This window comes from Sinocyclocheilus rhinocerous, unplaced genomic scaffold (assembly GCF_001515625.1).
Source record: "Sinocyclocheilus rhinocerous isolate Xijiao unplaced genomic scaffold, SAMN03320098_v1.1 scaffold820, whole genome shotgun sequence".
NCBI classification, from domain to species: Eukaryota; Metazoa; Chordata; class Actinopteri; order Cypriniformes; family Cyprinidae; genus Sinocyclocheilus; species Sinocyclocheilus rhinocerous.
In genome coordinates, this window is record NW_015670386.1 from 157,531 (window position 1) to 172,608 (window position 15,078).

At 38.2% G+C, this 15,078-nt stretch overlaps 1 protein-coding gene across 1 annotated transcript in view; it reads left to right on the plus strand.

Annotated features, from left to right (window-relative positions):
- Positions 1 to 987: 987 nt before the first annotated feature.
- The window catches only part of fam20cb (FAM20C golgi associated secretory pathway kinase b), a 44,730-nt gene continuing 30,639 nt past the window's right edge, over positions 988 to 15,078 (plus strand). Inside the window, exons 1-3 of the mRNA XM_016546137.1 lie at positions 988 to 2,308; positions 2,720 to 2,895; positions 4,630 to 4,708. Of these exons, the coding sequence (XP_016401623.1) occupies positions 1,791 to 2,308; positions 2,720 to 2,895; positions 4,630 to 4,708 (773 nt within the window). The 5' untranslated portion in view covers positions 988 to 1,790. The remainder of the gene's footprint in view (positions 2,309 to 2,719; positions 2,896 to 4,629; positions 4,709 to 15,078) is intronic.

A 15,078-nucleotide genomic window follows, 5' to 3' on the forward strand; every position in this document is an offset into this window, starting at 1 on the left:
ATGTGGGGCGTGTTAGAACGAGCCGTTTTAGGTAGGCGTGGCTGATTCTTAACTTTTATAAAGAATATCTCTTTGGATTTGAGACTTTAGTCTTTGCAACTTTACAGATCTTCTTTATGCACCAAGAGCTTGTAACACTCCAAAGAGAAAGGAAAAATTGAAATTGCATCATATGACCCCTTTAATATACTGCCTCTTCTAAATGAAATTTGCGTTAAATGCTTTGCTATTACAGCACAAGTACCAGATATATCTTTCAGGGCCCCTGAATATCATTTTTGACACTGGGTTGGCCTCGGAGTCAAAAATGTTGAGAACCACTGATTTACAGGTAGAGGTCAAATTAGTTAATGTCAGATCATCTTTTTATAACTCACAGGGATGTCTTAAAGTGATAGACCCATGTCACCCACCAAAAAAGAAAAGAAAAAAAGTCATCAGGATACAAAAACACAGTGAAAGTAACATAACTGTAGCTTACATGACTTATGCAATATATTCCAAGTCTTCTAAAGTTATGCAATCGCTTTGGATTAAAAAAAATTCTTGACATCAATAAATCATATGATTCATTTCACAAAGCCTGGTCTGAATGATTTGCTCACAAATTAGTCATCCTTCTCTTTTGTGTTTCACAGCAGTCATGGGGTGTGGATTGACAGAGAGTAAACAATGATAAGACAATTTTCATTTTTAGGTGAACTATCCCTTCAATGAGTGATCTTTTTTTAGCCGTTTAGATCTTTTTCTTAACCTATGTTAGTACAACATACACAAAGAGGAACGCTTTGACACTTTTTAAGCATAGGCTATAATTTTACCTCATCTTATATTGCAGTATGACTCTTTGTCAACTGCTCCAGAAATGTTCCACCAAAATAGGTGGTAGGGAGCGGTTAGGGCGTGCGTGTTAAGTACATCTTAAAAAGTCATTTCAGACAATAATGGGTAGCAGTGTGTGTTCAGACGCCCTCTTCTTGCACAATTTGACGTTACAGGAAGAAGCGAGCCTGAGCTATCTGTCCTGCTGTTTTCAAGCTCAGCCAATCCTCTATGTGCGAGGGGCTTCAGCATCATGATATTTAACACACCCACCCTGAACATCCGACAGAGGTATTTCCTCAGGCGCCTGTCAACGGGCAAGCATCGCCTTCACATGAGCTGGATGTTCAGCAAGAAACGCTAAAACTTTCTCCAAAGATCACATTTGTCGACGGAAGGAGGTGCGATGCCACACTTTCTCGAAACCTGCCAGGGCTGCCATGCGTCTCATTGCTTTCAACGACTGAACAGCCTCGATTTGTACCGGATAAGAAGAGCGAATGAACTTGTGCAGCTGTGAAAGCGATCTCGTGCGTTGTATAGCGACAGATGTTTTCTGCGTACACTGAGATGGACCGCGGAATCGCGAATACGCACTTTTGTGGATCATTTATCTGACGAGGCTTGACTTAATTATATCTCGCAAATATCTGCAGCTATTAAATGTTAAAATAGACTATGAGTGATTGTGTCGGAGATTGTTCTCGCGTCTGACTGCACGGGAGGAATTTAATCGCGAGCGCACGTAAATAACTGGATTATTGTTTCGCATGGACGTGGATGAGCGCTTTGCTAAATAAATCATCCTTTCTGCCCTGAAACTGGCAAATGAAAACGAAAACGTTCCATGTGTTCTTCTCATAAAATTGGGAGCCCGTGTTTTATGTACTGTTGGCGATGTAGTGCGCTTGCTCACTTTTATCCCTGCCATTCCAAACAAGTCTTTTCTCGAACAGGAGACCCAGAAGATGATCCTCTTCAGAAAATTCCGCGTCTTGATTTTGATGGTGTTTCTTATAGCCTGCTCGATGCACATTATGATAGACTTGTTACCGAAGCTGGAGAGACGGAGCAGTAGCGCGTGCTCGTGCTCACACACACCCAGCGAAGATCCGCAGAACTGGGCTAAGCATCGAGCCAAGCCGGGATCAGAGTCCGGCTGGCCTAATAAACACACGCTCAGAATACTTCAAGACTTCAGCAACGAGCCGAACTCAAACCTGTCCTCTCACTCGCTGGAAAAGATCACCGTTGGGGAGAGATCAGAGGCTTTGAAAAGGTTTGAGCAGTTGACAGGTGACGAGAAGAGGCACACGGCACTGGACTCTGCCTTGAAGAACGCAGCTGTCAAGGGTTCGAGGCTCTCTGCGCTATTTGAGCATCCTTTATACACCAGGCCGTTGCCTCCTTTAATTGACGAAGACACTTTATTCAATGTCAACACTGATATAAGATTTGACCCCAAAGCTGCAGAGAACCCAGAGTGGTAGGTTGAGAATCTCAGGTTTTTTTTTCTTTCTCTCACACATTAAGTACCTACAAGACTCATAAATGCCTACATATGAGAATTCTTTTTCTTCACATTTTACATCATGCTTTCCCCAAGTACTATTGATTTCCTAATGATGATCATGATAATAATAATAATAATAATAACAATAACGATAAAGTAAAATAAAGGTTTAATAATATGAATTATAATATTTGTTATTATTATTAGGCTAATAATAAAAATTTCTAATAATTATTATTTTATTATTATTATCATGCATTTGTTCTTGAGAATGTAAATAACAACACCTCATGGGGTTCAGAACAACATATGAGTCATCCCTGGAATGGCTTATGAAAAATAGTACAACATTCATTGCATTTGGGACATGTTGTCTTTCTGTAGGAATGGGGAAGGTAAAGATGGGGATTATGCTCCTACGGGTGAGATGTCCTCAGACTCCTACCCAAATTGGCTCCGCTTCCACATTGGGATCAACCGGTATGAGCTTTACTCCAGGCACAACCCGGTCATAGATGCAATGCTGAAGGATCTGGTGTCGCAGAGAATTACCAGTGTTGGTAAGACAATATTTAAGATTACACAATAGAGTTAAATGTTAAATGGGAAGGTGATTTTAGGATTGCATGCAGTATGATGCCTGATTTGAGTGCAGCATCATCTTTTAGTGCTGCTCTTCCTAATAGATTTATATAGATCCGTTGAATGAAGTTTCTCCAAGATAATGGCTAGACTCTTCCTGCACTCTGGCTGCAGATGCATCAATAAAATTGGACTGAGATTCACTGGTAGTGGATTCCAGCAGGGTAAATGAATGAGAAGAGCGTGCAATTTAGACTTAATCAAACGCCATGCTGTGGAAAAGTATCTCCTGCCAAGCATGCATATTGTCAAGTAGACTTGTGCTTGATGGGCTGCATTTATGTGAAGCCCCTAGGTCAATATCTCAACTTATTACATAGCTCTCCTGAATACTTGATTCTGATTGGACAATTGCTGTATTTTGTAGTCAGAATGTTTTTGTATAATGACCACTGAACTGTATATTTTCATAGATGCAATGCTGAAGGATCTGGTGTCGCAGAGAATTACCAGTGTTGGTAAGACAATATTTAAGATTACACAATAGAGTTAAATGTTAAATGGGAAGGTGATTTTAGGATTACATGCAGTGTGATGCCTGATTTGAGTGCAGCATCATCTTTTAGTGCTGCTCTTCCTAACAGATTTATATAGATCCGTTGAATGAAGTTTCTCCAAGATAATGGCTAGACTCTTCCTGCACTCTGGCTGCAGATGGATCAATAAAATTGGACTGAGATTCACTGGTAGTGGATTCCAGCAGGGTAAATGAATGAGAAGAGCGTGCAATTTAGACTTAATCAAACGCCATGCTGTGGAAAAGTATCTCCTGCCAAGCATGCATATTGTCAAGTAGACTTGTGCTTGATGGGCTGCATTTATGTGAAGCCCCTAGGTCAATATCTCAACTTATTACATAGCTCTCCTGAATACTTGATTCTGATTGGACAATTGCTGTATTTTGTAGTCAGAATGTTTTTGTATAATGACCACTGAACTGTATATTTGACCAGTGTCCCTGGCCACCAATCTCTCTCACATCAACCCTGAGCTCTCTGTCTTCTAAGATAAAAAAGTAATTCCTCAAATCAATATTTAATGTCCTTTTATTTACTTATTTACTAGTAAGTGAGATGATGTACAGAAACTCAGTCATTATCACAAAATAAACCTATTCAGCATGATCCAAGACCCCTCCGGTTCACGTCGGGGTCTGGGTTTATTTTGATTTATATTGACCAGTTGACTGTACATTTATTCCTTATTAATATACTGTTTCTAAGAACTCTAGAAGAAAGTTGCATGTTAATCTGCGGTGATAGCAATCTTTAAAAAACTGGTATGGCACAGCAAGCCTCTTAAGTGACTCGAGGCGGTGTCTCCTTGTTTTCCTTCATCTGTTTGTGATTGCCTGCAAATTCATTGCAACACACTTTTTTTTCTTTTTTTTTTAAAGATCTTATCAGGTTCCCTACAAGGACATTTGTTTATGTTTATGTCCAAAATACACTTCTTGTCTTTTGTTTTTTTAACTGTTTATAATCAAATGCAAGACTAGAACCATCTGCAATGACAAGAAAAATTATTTTCTAAATTGAATTTTCACGTTGTTATTGCTACTTGCATAATGGGTCTTATCTCAAATGGTTCATTGTAAAAAGGCTCAAGTTATTTTCCTGATAAGTTCAGCGTAACTCTTTTTCTCTCTGTAGCAATGAAATCTGGAGGCACGCAGCTGAAGCTCATCATGACATTCCAGAACTATGGCCAGGCGCTCTTCAAACCCATGAAGTAAGTGATACAGTAATAGGGAAATGTTAATGCAATTGTTCATTTCCCCATGGTTAAAACTTTATGATGGTGTAAACATCTATAATCTTGGTATCAGTGATTTTTATGTCTTTATTGGTTACTGCTTCTATCTTCCAGGTTTAGAATTCGTCTGATTGTCTTTGAATTTTTCCTGTTCTATATAGTTGTCTATACCCTGTTATTAAATCTTCTGACGGACACCATTGTGTGGTGCTTTTAGCTCAGCTGCTCAATTCTATTTGGGTACGTCTGTTATTATAATCGTGTGATAATATGCTCGGATCAGAGCTATTGAAAAAGGATTTATAGTCGTCAGCGTAGTGATCCACAATGGACGGATCATATCCCATTTGAAATGTAGGTTACAAAGGGAGGGAGGATGTTTTTATGGATCTGACAACCCCTCAGCGCAAATAATATTTGCCTCCCTGTAATTTTCCAGATCTATAAATGGCAGCAAGTAAATCTTTGGTGTCATTGTCAGATTCAGAGCAGCAGCCCCTCCATCTGCATGCACCTTAACTATCGGTTTCACAGACACTGCTTATGCTTTCTCTGGCAGATTAGTATTTAATGACTTAGTGGTCTCATTGCTATCATTGAGATTCACTCTGTTTCCTCAATGGTTTTTCATAAAGAGTAATGTATACAGGATGTGGGCCTTGGTGACTGAATCATTACTAATGTGCCGGTCGACCGTATGTCCTGCCAGCTGAGTGCATTTATTGGCCATGAAGCTGGTGTTCAGACTACAGACATCCTGTATTCATTAAGACATGGTTTAGCATTGACAGACTGTATTATGAGATGCTTTTCCATGTGTGAGCATGAAATCGAAGAGTTGATCAATACTCTTGAATTTTATATAGATGAACGTATGTTGTTTTTCTGTATTCTGATAATGTTTTCAGAATTAAGGAAGCCAGTGTATGAGGTGCATGAACGTGTCCCAGAGGTTCAGAGATGTTCTTGGTTTGTTCTTGGGGAGTATTTAAGGAGAGATGAGAACAATGGGTCTTTGGTGACAAGAAGCTGATAAATGTTATTAGAGAGAGGAGGTCTGAGCCCAGCCGGTTCCTGCTATAATTAGCACAGACCAACAAAGACACACTCATTTCTTCCAGCCACAAGCTAAACACGTCACCCCCATCTCGCTTTTGAGATCATCTTTTCTCTTGTGTTCTCCTTTTTCACTGATAGTTTGAAACCCAGGACTTACTCGACCTTCTTTAAGGACAAGATCTCATATGTTTGCCAGCTAGCGCATTGCTAACATAATCAAAGTCACAATGAAACTTCAAAAGTCTTAACTTATCTCTGCCTTTGCTTGTAATTACATTTTGTAAATATTGTTTTCACAAACTGATTTGTCTACGTGCTTTCCATGCCTTCTCTGAGGAGTCAGGCAAGGACGTGTTCTTGTGACATGTGTGGTTTAGCAGAACAAGTTTCTTTCGTTTGATTCATGCCTGCATGCTCAAATATGCCCCACACTCAGACCTCCCATTATTACTGTACAGCCTGAGGAAATTGCCTAATCAGCTTTAATTCTCTTAATCATATTAGTCGAGAAATAAAAGGCAATTCTATCGTCATTCACTTCCCTTCAAGTCGTTCCAAGCCTGTATGATTTTCTTTCATCCATTGAACACAAAAGTAGATGTTTTCCACACAATGAAAGCAAAAGGTGACCAGGGCTGTCAAACTCCAAAAACAAGAGAAAAACACCCTAAAATGGTGAAGGGGGAAGGTGAAAAACGAGAGGTCATATGGTGCTTTTTTAAAATCGTGGGCTTCACAGCCTTTTATTGTATGGAAAAGAGCAGCCTCAAAACCATGCCTAACATACATCTTTATTTTTGATCTACAGAATAAAGAAAACCAGACAGGTATGGAACAACGTTAAATGTTTCCCTCATTTTTTCATTTGTAGCGTGTGTTTTTGGCAGAGGAACAGTGGGCTCCTGAAAACTAGCTAGATTGTTAGATTATTCACTATGAACATTTGGTAGAATAGAAGCACTTTGATTGCTCTCAGGTAATTTGGTCTGGAATTCTTATGTGTTTTTTCAGCTTAAAGGGATAGTTCACCCAAAAATGAAAATTTGATGTTTATCTGCTTACCCCCAGGGCATCCAAGATGTAGGTGACTTTGTTTCTTCAGTAGAACACATTTGATGATTTTTAAGTCCAACCGTTGGAGTCTATCAGTCTTATAATGCATGGCAATGGTAACAAAATCTATGAGAGTAAAAAAAACATGCACAGACAAATCCAAATTAAACCCTACGGCTCGTGACGACACATTGATGTCCTAAGACACGAAACTACCGGTTTGCGCCAGAAACCGAACAGTATTTATATAATTTTTTACCTCTAATTCAGAACTACGTCCAACTGTCTTTGTGCGCGCGCACTGCTTCCGGTGCGTGAGGTGTGTACGCGCTCTGGCGTAGTTTACGTTAATGGGTGTGTTGATATCCAGCCGAAGAGCAATCAACCATAACCTCAGGCGAGCAGGCATAAACATCAAATTTTCATTTTTGGGTGAACTATCCCTTTAAGCACCTGCTTACGCAGAATTACTTAGGCTATTTAACATAATTAATGAAACTCTGTGATGAATGGGTGCGTGAGTGGATTAGTGGGTGGACAGATCAGAGGGGATGATAGGTTTTTAAGAACTTCCACAGTAGGGCTCCTCAAGGTTTAATAAAGAAAAGATACAAGAACTCAATGTAGGAGAGGCGAGCTCTTCTAAATGCATCATTGCTCAAGCACTATTTAAAGATAAAGGAGATTTCAATAGCAAACAGACGTGTCTTAAAGGCTGCTCTCTGAGGCATGAAATGCTCCAAAATGGATCTTCCTCTGTCCTGAGACATAGAGGCAAAGGGACAACAACACAATTGATTTCATCTGCTTGTGTTGTTTGACATCTTGTAGATATCACATGATAAGCGTGCATCTAAGACAGATTTTGAGCAGTGGTTCTTAGCTGCTTTTGCTCGAGGACCCAGATTTTCCATTGGAAATCAAGTTTTATTTCAAGTACCAAAATTGATTCTTGTAAAAACATTAGCAGAAATATCCTTAAAATCAAATATTAAAATGTATTAATATTACTATGAGCTGCATAGGTCCAACATTATGCAGAATTGTTCTGATTTATAGATATAATTTTTGATTGTCTCCCTGTTTTGACACAAAATAAATTATGGTCGACATAAATGAAAAAGTGTTTAGAACTTTTTTTTTTACTTAGTGTAGTTTTTTTCTTTTTTTATGGTATATTTGGTATATTTATTTTGTTAGCTTAAATATGGTTAATTATACGGTTAATTGCATTTTATTATATATTTTTTTTTCTGTTGTCCACACCCACCAGCTGAGAACTACTGGAAGAACATCTCACACGGCTGTATGACTTTGAGTTTCAGAAAGATTGAATGAAATGAATGAATCAAATAAATCAGTGTTTGCCTGTTATCTGTCACTCATAAAACCTCCATTAGTGTTGATCCACCATGTAGCTGACTGCAGCCCCGCTTCCTCAGAAACACTGACATGCTTCATCCATAATTAGCTCCTCCCTGGTCACACTAGATGGGATTTTTGGACAAACATGCTGTCATTGATTAAACTAATCTGATGAGTCATTCCGATGCTGCTCGCTTAGCTGTTTGACAGATGAGAGATGCTAATGTAAAATTTTTACTAGAGGTATGAATTTCACCACAGACGGTATAAGGAAGAAGAGATAGACCACTCATGAAAAAATGAAATCGCACTGCTAAATGGAAGTCCCATCCCTCAGTTACAAGAGCCAGCTTTTTGATAGTTGTTTACTCTGGAGTATCTGTATGTTTTATAGCTGAAGAAGTTATAATACAATATATACTAAAGTTTTATGTTTAATATAGTTTATATATATATATATTATATAGTCTAATATAATTATTTGTGACTGATAGTTACTTAATGTAACTAATTAAAGGATTTTAATGGATATGAAACAAAGAAAAATATAGAAAACAGTAAAAGAAGTAGAATTTATTGTAAAGTAATCCATTTGCCATTTCCATATGTTGAAAATGTTTCTCGTCACATCAAATTCAATTATACATGACATGAATGACATAAATTCAAAATGAAGAAAGTTGCATAGTTTACATCACTGGATATTTCTTTGTCTATCTTTTAACATTTCTTCATGTCACCATTAAAACTGTAGAATCACACTAGAACTCACATTTGGCTTCTGTGCACAGTAAAGCCTGCCTTTTTTAGTTTTGATTTGACTGGCCATCTCAATCATTTTGACTGAGCACTGTTAGACCACTGAAGCATACAAAAAAAATTAACTTTAAAAACGTTTTATCATCCTAACAAATGAATGGTTTATAATGAAGTCCATAGGTTATTGGAAATTGATCTTGACAAACGAGATGGCTGCCGACATGTCTTAAAGGGAATTTGATTCCACACAGGAGTAAAAATGATAAAAGGCCAGTGGGTATCTGAAGTAAACATCAGTCTAAAAGCTTTTATTTCATAATGCCTTGTGGGAATAAAGCCAAAAAGTATAAAAAATGCCCCTAGCCACCTACCTGAGAAGTCTTATGTTGTGCAAACTTTGGACACTTTTTAAAGTGTTTGCTATACCATTAACTTGGGCTGGACTGGCACTGAAAATAGCCTAAGCCCAGTTCTGGCCCATCACAACCCAAAGCAAATAATCCCACACTAAATGTATCACTTATGTATATAATACAAACTACTGTCTGCTGTACTTTCTAGTTTGTATTGATTTTGCACTGTGTGTGAAATGTTTACATTGAAAAGGCAGCGCAATTAAATTACACAACAAATGAAAAAATCCATAAAGCTGAAGTGTGTAATTTTTTTTATGTTCGAAAACGTTTTATAGATTACTAAAGCAATAAGCCCCAAGAAGCCATGGTTTACAGTGAATTTATAACAGCTAAGGGGCGTTGTTAGGCACGACGCGAAGCAGAGTAAGGTTTCACAAAATAAAACAGAGCAAATAAAGTGTAATGATATTAATAAAAACATTATTCTTCCGCCAAACAATGTAGATCCTCAGAAACGGTCGTGGTTCCAACAAAGTGGTTGCCGAGCAACACACAAATGTAAACAAAGGTGCATGTTTGTAAAGTAATTTACAACAGCTTCGAACTTGGCTCAACCAATCAAAATCAAGGACTGGAACTATCAGTTTTATAATTATTTTTTGATAGAATACTTCTGACAAATTTTAACAGTTGTGTCCAGTAGCTGACTGGACGAAGTGACTCAACCTGTCCATCTGAAAAAGACCTGGTGCCATTAACATGTCTTTATGTGTTTCGGTTATGCCGTTTAGTAGCCACAGGATCTTGCTGAAAGCATCTTAGTTATTCATGTGGAATATACTGATAGATTCACAGTCACAGAAGCATGTGCTTCAGGGGTGTCTGTCATAATTTATTACTGTCTGAATGTTTTGTGTATCCACAAGGTTAATGATATCTACCCTCACAGTAAGGTTTCCACAGATCTGTTCCTATCCAAGATATGACTCAAGAGTACAGAGAAGAGCTTACTTTCATTTATAATGCTTCTGCTTAGTTCTTGCCCTGTCTTTGTCAAGGCCTTTGGCAAGACTTGTAAAAAAGGAATCAAATCAGCTTAATGCACCATGAAATTCCAAAACTGCTTGTAGCTTTAAATCATTTATTTTATTAGTTTTTAGTTGTGTTTATGGTGTTAATTTTCTAGAGAGAGGTAATCGATTTGACCAGGATTGATATTTTATGATATTTTTCTACTGAATTGATAATTGATTCTTCAATATTGAGACCACTGATAAATGGCATCATTTTGTGGATCTCTAAAGATTTGCACAAAACAATGCCACTGTGTTTAAAATGATGTCTTCATGTGTGAAGTAACTTAATTTCTTACAGCCATTTATTGTCAAGTGAGAAACATATAACATTTTAAAATTAGCATTAAAATAAATATAATGGCATAAATTGTTGTTGTTTTGCAGTCTAAGTGGTCACAAATGTTTTTTTGTTTTCCTGGAATTATCTCTTAATGGCTAACGTCATTGCATAGGAAACAGTATCAACACCCCCTTGCTATTGCATGTGAGTGTTTTATCAACATGATCAAAAATAAAATGGCTATTTCCAGGCAAAGCATTATTAGATCATTTACTTACGGTTTGTGATGCAGCTGCAGTCAGATCTAGTACCGCTTCATCTTTCAACAAATGTTTCTTTGTAAATTCTCCATGACACTGTGCCTCGTTTTTAAAAAAACAAAATGCTGTGATCAATCCTCTGACAGGATCCGGGATACCATTAAAAATAAACTATCCACTTGTTCCTTATGTTGGGATCCTTCTGATATCTGTAAAAAGACAGCAACGAGTTGTTTAAACTAAATGCGTCAAAGCGAACGTTCTTTCACTCTATTTGTCCTATTGACAGACTCAATCGTGTGGACTGTGTCAGAAAGTGAATGCACATCTCTATACTCTATATTATACTATACGAATGCACATCTCTATACTCTATCCAGTGTAGACAAGATAGCAGCAGTGATTTCTATTTGCTTTTGACACGATGTGACACTTGCATTCATTGTAATCAAGTGTCGGCCGTTAAAGGGTTAGTTCACCCAAAAATGAATGAATGATGTTCATCTTCGGAACACAAATTAAGATATTTTTGTTGGAATCTGAGAGCTCTCTGACCCTGCATAGACAGCAACGATATTACCAGTATCAACGGACAGAAACGTAGCAAGGACATCGGTAAAATAGTCCATGTGACATCAGTAGTTCCACCGTAATTTTACGAAGCTACGAGAATATTTTTTGTGTGCAAAGAAAACAGTAATAACGTAATTTATTCAGAAATTCTTCTCCCTGAGTTACCGTCTTCCACCATTTCGGAGAGTACCCCAGAACGTAATCAGCATAATCAGCGTTGTTTATGTTCAGTAGATGCTGAACGTAAACAACGCTGATTACGTTCTGGGGTACTCCAAAATGGAGAAGAATTGTTGAATAAATTGTTATTATTGTTTTCTTTGCGCACAAAAAGTATTCTCGTAGCTCCGTAAAATTACAGTTGAACCCCTGATGTCACATGGATTATTTTAATGATGTCCTTACTACGTTTCTGAGCCTTGATCGTGTAAGGATCCTTGCTGTCTATGGGAGGGTCAGAGAGCTCTCGGAATTCATCAAAAATATTTTGACTTGAGGGTGAGTAATTAATGACAGAATTAAATTTTTGGGTGAACTATCCCTTTACTTTCCCTTTAACTTTCCCGAGTGAACGCCAGTGGGCAGGGCCTATGGTCTATTCATCGATGTCTTGCTCTGGAGACAGCGTTTACACAAATGTTTGTGCCCTGGTGACGTCACCTTGCACCTCAGATTACGAGAATATTTTTTGTGTGCAAAGAAAACAGTAATAACGTAATTTATTCAGAAATTCTTCTCCCTGAGTTACCGTCTTCCACCATTTCGGAGAGTACCCCAGAACGTAATCAACATAATCAGCGTTGTTTATGTTCAGTAGATGCTGAACGTAAACAACGCTGATTACGTTCTGGGGTACTCTCCAAAATGGAGAAGAATTGTTGAATAAATTGTTATTATTGTTTTCTTTGCGCACAAAAAGTATTCTCGTAGCTCCGTAAAATTACAGTTGAACCCCTGATGTCACATGGATTATTTTAATGATGTCCTTACTACGTTTCTGAGCCTTGATCGTGTAAGGATCCTTGCTGTCTATGGGAGGGTCAGAGAGCTCTCGGAATTCATCAAAAATATTTTGACTTGAGGGTGAGTAATTAATGACAGAATTAAATTTTTGGGTGAACTATCCCTTTACTTTCCCTTTAACTTTCCCGAGTGAACGCCAGTGGGCAGGGCCTATGGTCTATTCATCGATGTCTTGCTCTGGAGACAGCGTTTACACAAATGTTTGTGCCCTGGTGACGTCACCTTGCACCTCAGATCCAACATAAGCAGTTTTTGGAGCTTGATTAAATAAATACCTTGTTATTAATGAGGAGGACGTTTTAGCTATGAAACTTGCAGGAAGTTTTAATGGTACAAAGACCTCCCATATGCCAAATGATCAAGGCAAATTTGATTTCTCATGTCATGACCCCTTTAAGACATATGATGGGGGGCATAAAAATAACACACAGTAGGTGCTATTCTCTTTACTCTTGATCTTTCACTATGAAAGTCTATGGAGAGGAGCAGAGAGCTCCCGATGCAGAGGCTTAAGAGGTACAATGCACTGTGCTCTTCCTGGATATAGTGAAGCGCTTATCACCACACAAACAAGTATCTGCGGTAATCCTAAAAGAGGCAGAAGGAGAAATATAAAGAATGTGAAAGAATAAGTGAGAGAGACTGAGTAAGAGGGAGGGAGTCCGCCTGCTAACACAGATTATTTGTGGGCATTTGAATCCAAGGCCAGTTACATCATTTATTTTGTCTACCCAGCCTCACTGTTACTCCAACACAAGTGAGAAGAAAGTAAAGAGGAAAGTCAAGGCCATTCAGCCGAGCGGTCCACATCCTCCACAGATCAGCTCTATCTGAAAGCTATCCCAGAGTTGCAAAGAGAAAACGGAGTGGCGCTCATTCAAAGCTAAGCTGTAGAACAGATGTCCTCAAAGCTTCGGTTGAGTTCATAAGCTGCATTACACTTCCACGAACTACGCAGCTCCACAGAGTTAGTATTGTGTTCTCGGTTGTCCCCCAGTTGTGTGCATTCTGTTGTCCCCCAATTATCTCTTAAATCCAATGTTATGTTTCAGATACTCTAGGACATTCAGGGCCAATTAGAGAGTTTGTCCTACTGAGAAGAGATAAAATCATGCATGTAACGCCTGTGCTGTTATATAATTAAGAGTGACAATCAAGAGTTTTAACAACTGTGAACACAGTATTTTACCTTGTGCCTCATTATCAGCTAATTATTCCCCGAGGTGCTCGACTGACAGTAACTGCAGGTTATAAAATAGATCTGCTTGTGCTGTTGTGCTCTTGGTGGCCGCTTATATGCTCCTCTGCTTTTAAAACTATACCAACAGACAGACACTAAATAACAGAGATTAACTGATATAAAAAAAGAGAAAAAACAGCCAACTGAAAAAAGAAATTGTTAATTATAATAATAAATTCCAAAATCTTTAGACCAAAACAACAAAATAAATAACATGCATTTGTAAGGATGAAAGAACCTCAGATACCTTGATCTCCTGAGAAACAGACAATACAAACATACACGGACATCTTTGAGACACCCCACAGAGTGGAGGTGCAGGAAACTACCTTCCCTTCTGTCCATTTGTTTCTTTTTAAATCCCTTTACCCATCCTTCCTTCTACTCAGCCTGCTCAAAATGATTACATGAAAATGCCAGTGCAAATGAACTAACAGTCATGTCTGGTATCATTTGAAATATTCCAATTGTTGGTACATGCCTCCATTTGGGGGATGTTTTATCTTGGTTGTGTATTTAAAGGATTGCAGCAAAAGGGTCGGGGCATGGAGCACATCAGGTGAGATTTTAGATTTCTGACTAACTGCTTGACTTTAGTTAAGTTGTACTCAGTTGTGTTAACTATGGGGGGCCACTGGTTATTGTTTGAGTTTTATTCAAGTTGTACGTAGTGTAATGTTATTTTAACTATCGGGGGCTAGATAAAAATACTATTGAAATATTAACATATTTCATAGTACTAGCATAACTGCTGATTATTGTCTCAGCTTTAGTTAAGTTGTACGTAGTTATATAACTATCTGGGGCTAGACAAATATTAATAGCATATCCGCTGATTATTGTTTGAGCTTTAACTAAGTTGTACATGGGTAACAGTAGGGGGCTAAACAGAACTACTATTTAAAGAATGGTAAGCATGGGCAACCTATTAAATAGTATTAGTCATAAACTCTGGCTAATGTTCAGACCACAGACTGTAAAAAAAGATGGATGACGCGTCTTCTATTCCTTCCACTATAGAAAAGTAAAGCCAAAGCATCTCAGTATGGCCAAGCAACCAATTCATATGACAATCTAAATTTGAGGTCATAATAAAATGGAGTCAGATTAGAATTGAACTAAAATTGAATAACTTTGCGCGCTGAAAAGACCGAACACGCAAGAAACCTTCAGCCACCAGATCAAAGAGCCCGCAGATTCACTTTTCAGGACGTGTGAGGCACACCCGGTTCAGACTGGCGAGTTTGTGATCATGGGGCCCACATAAAACAGCCGACGTGAGGCACCCTGAGCGACATAGAT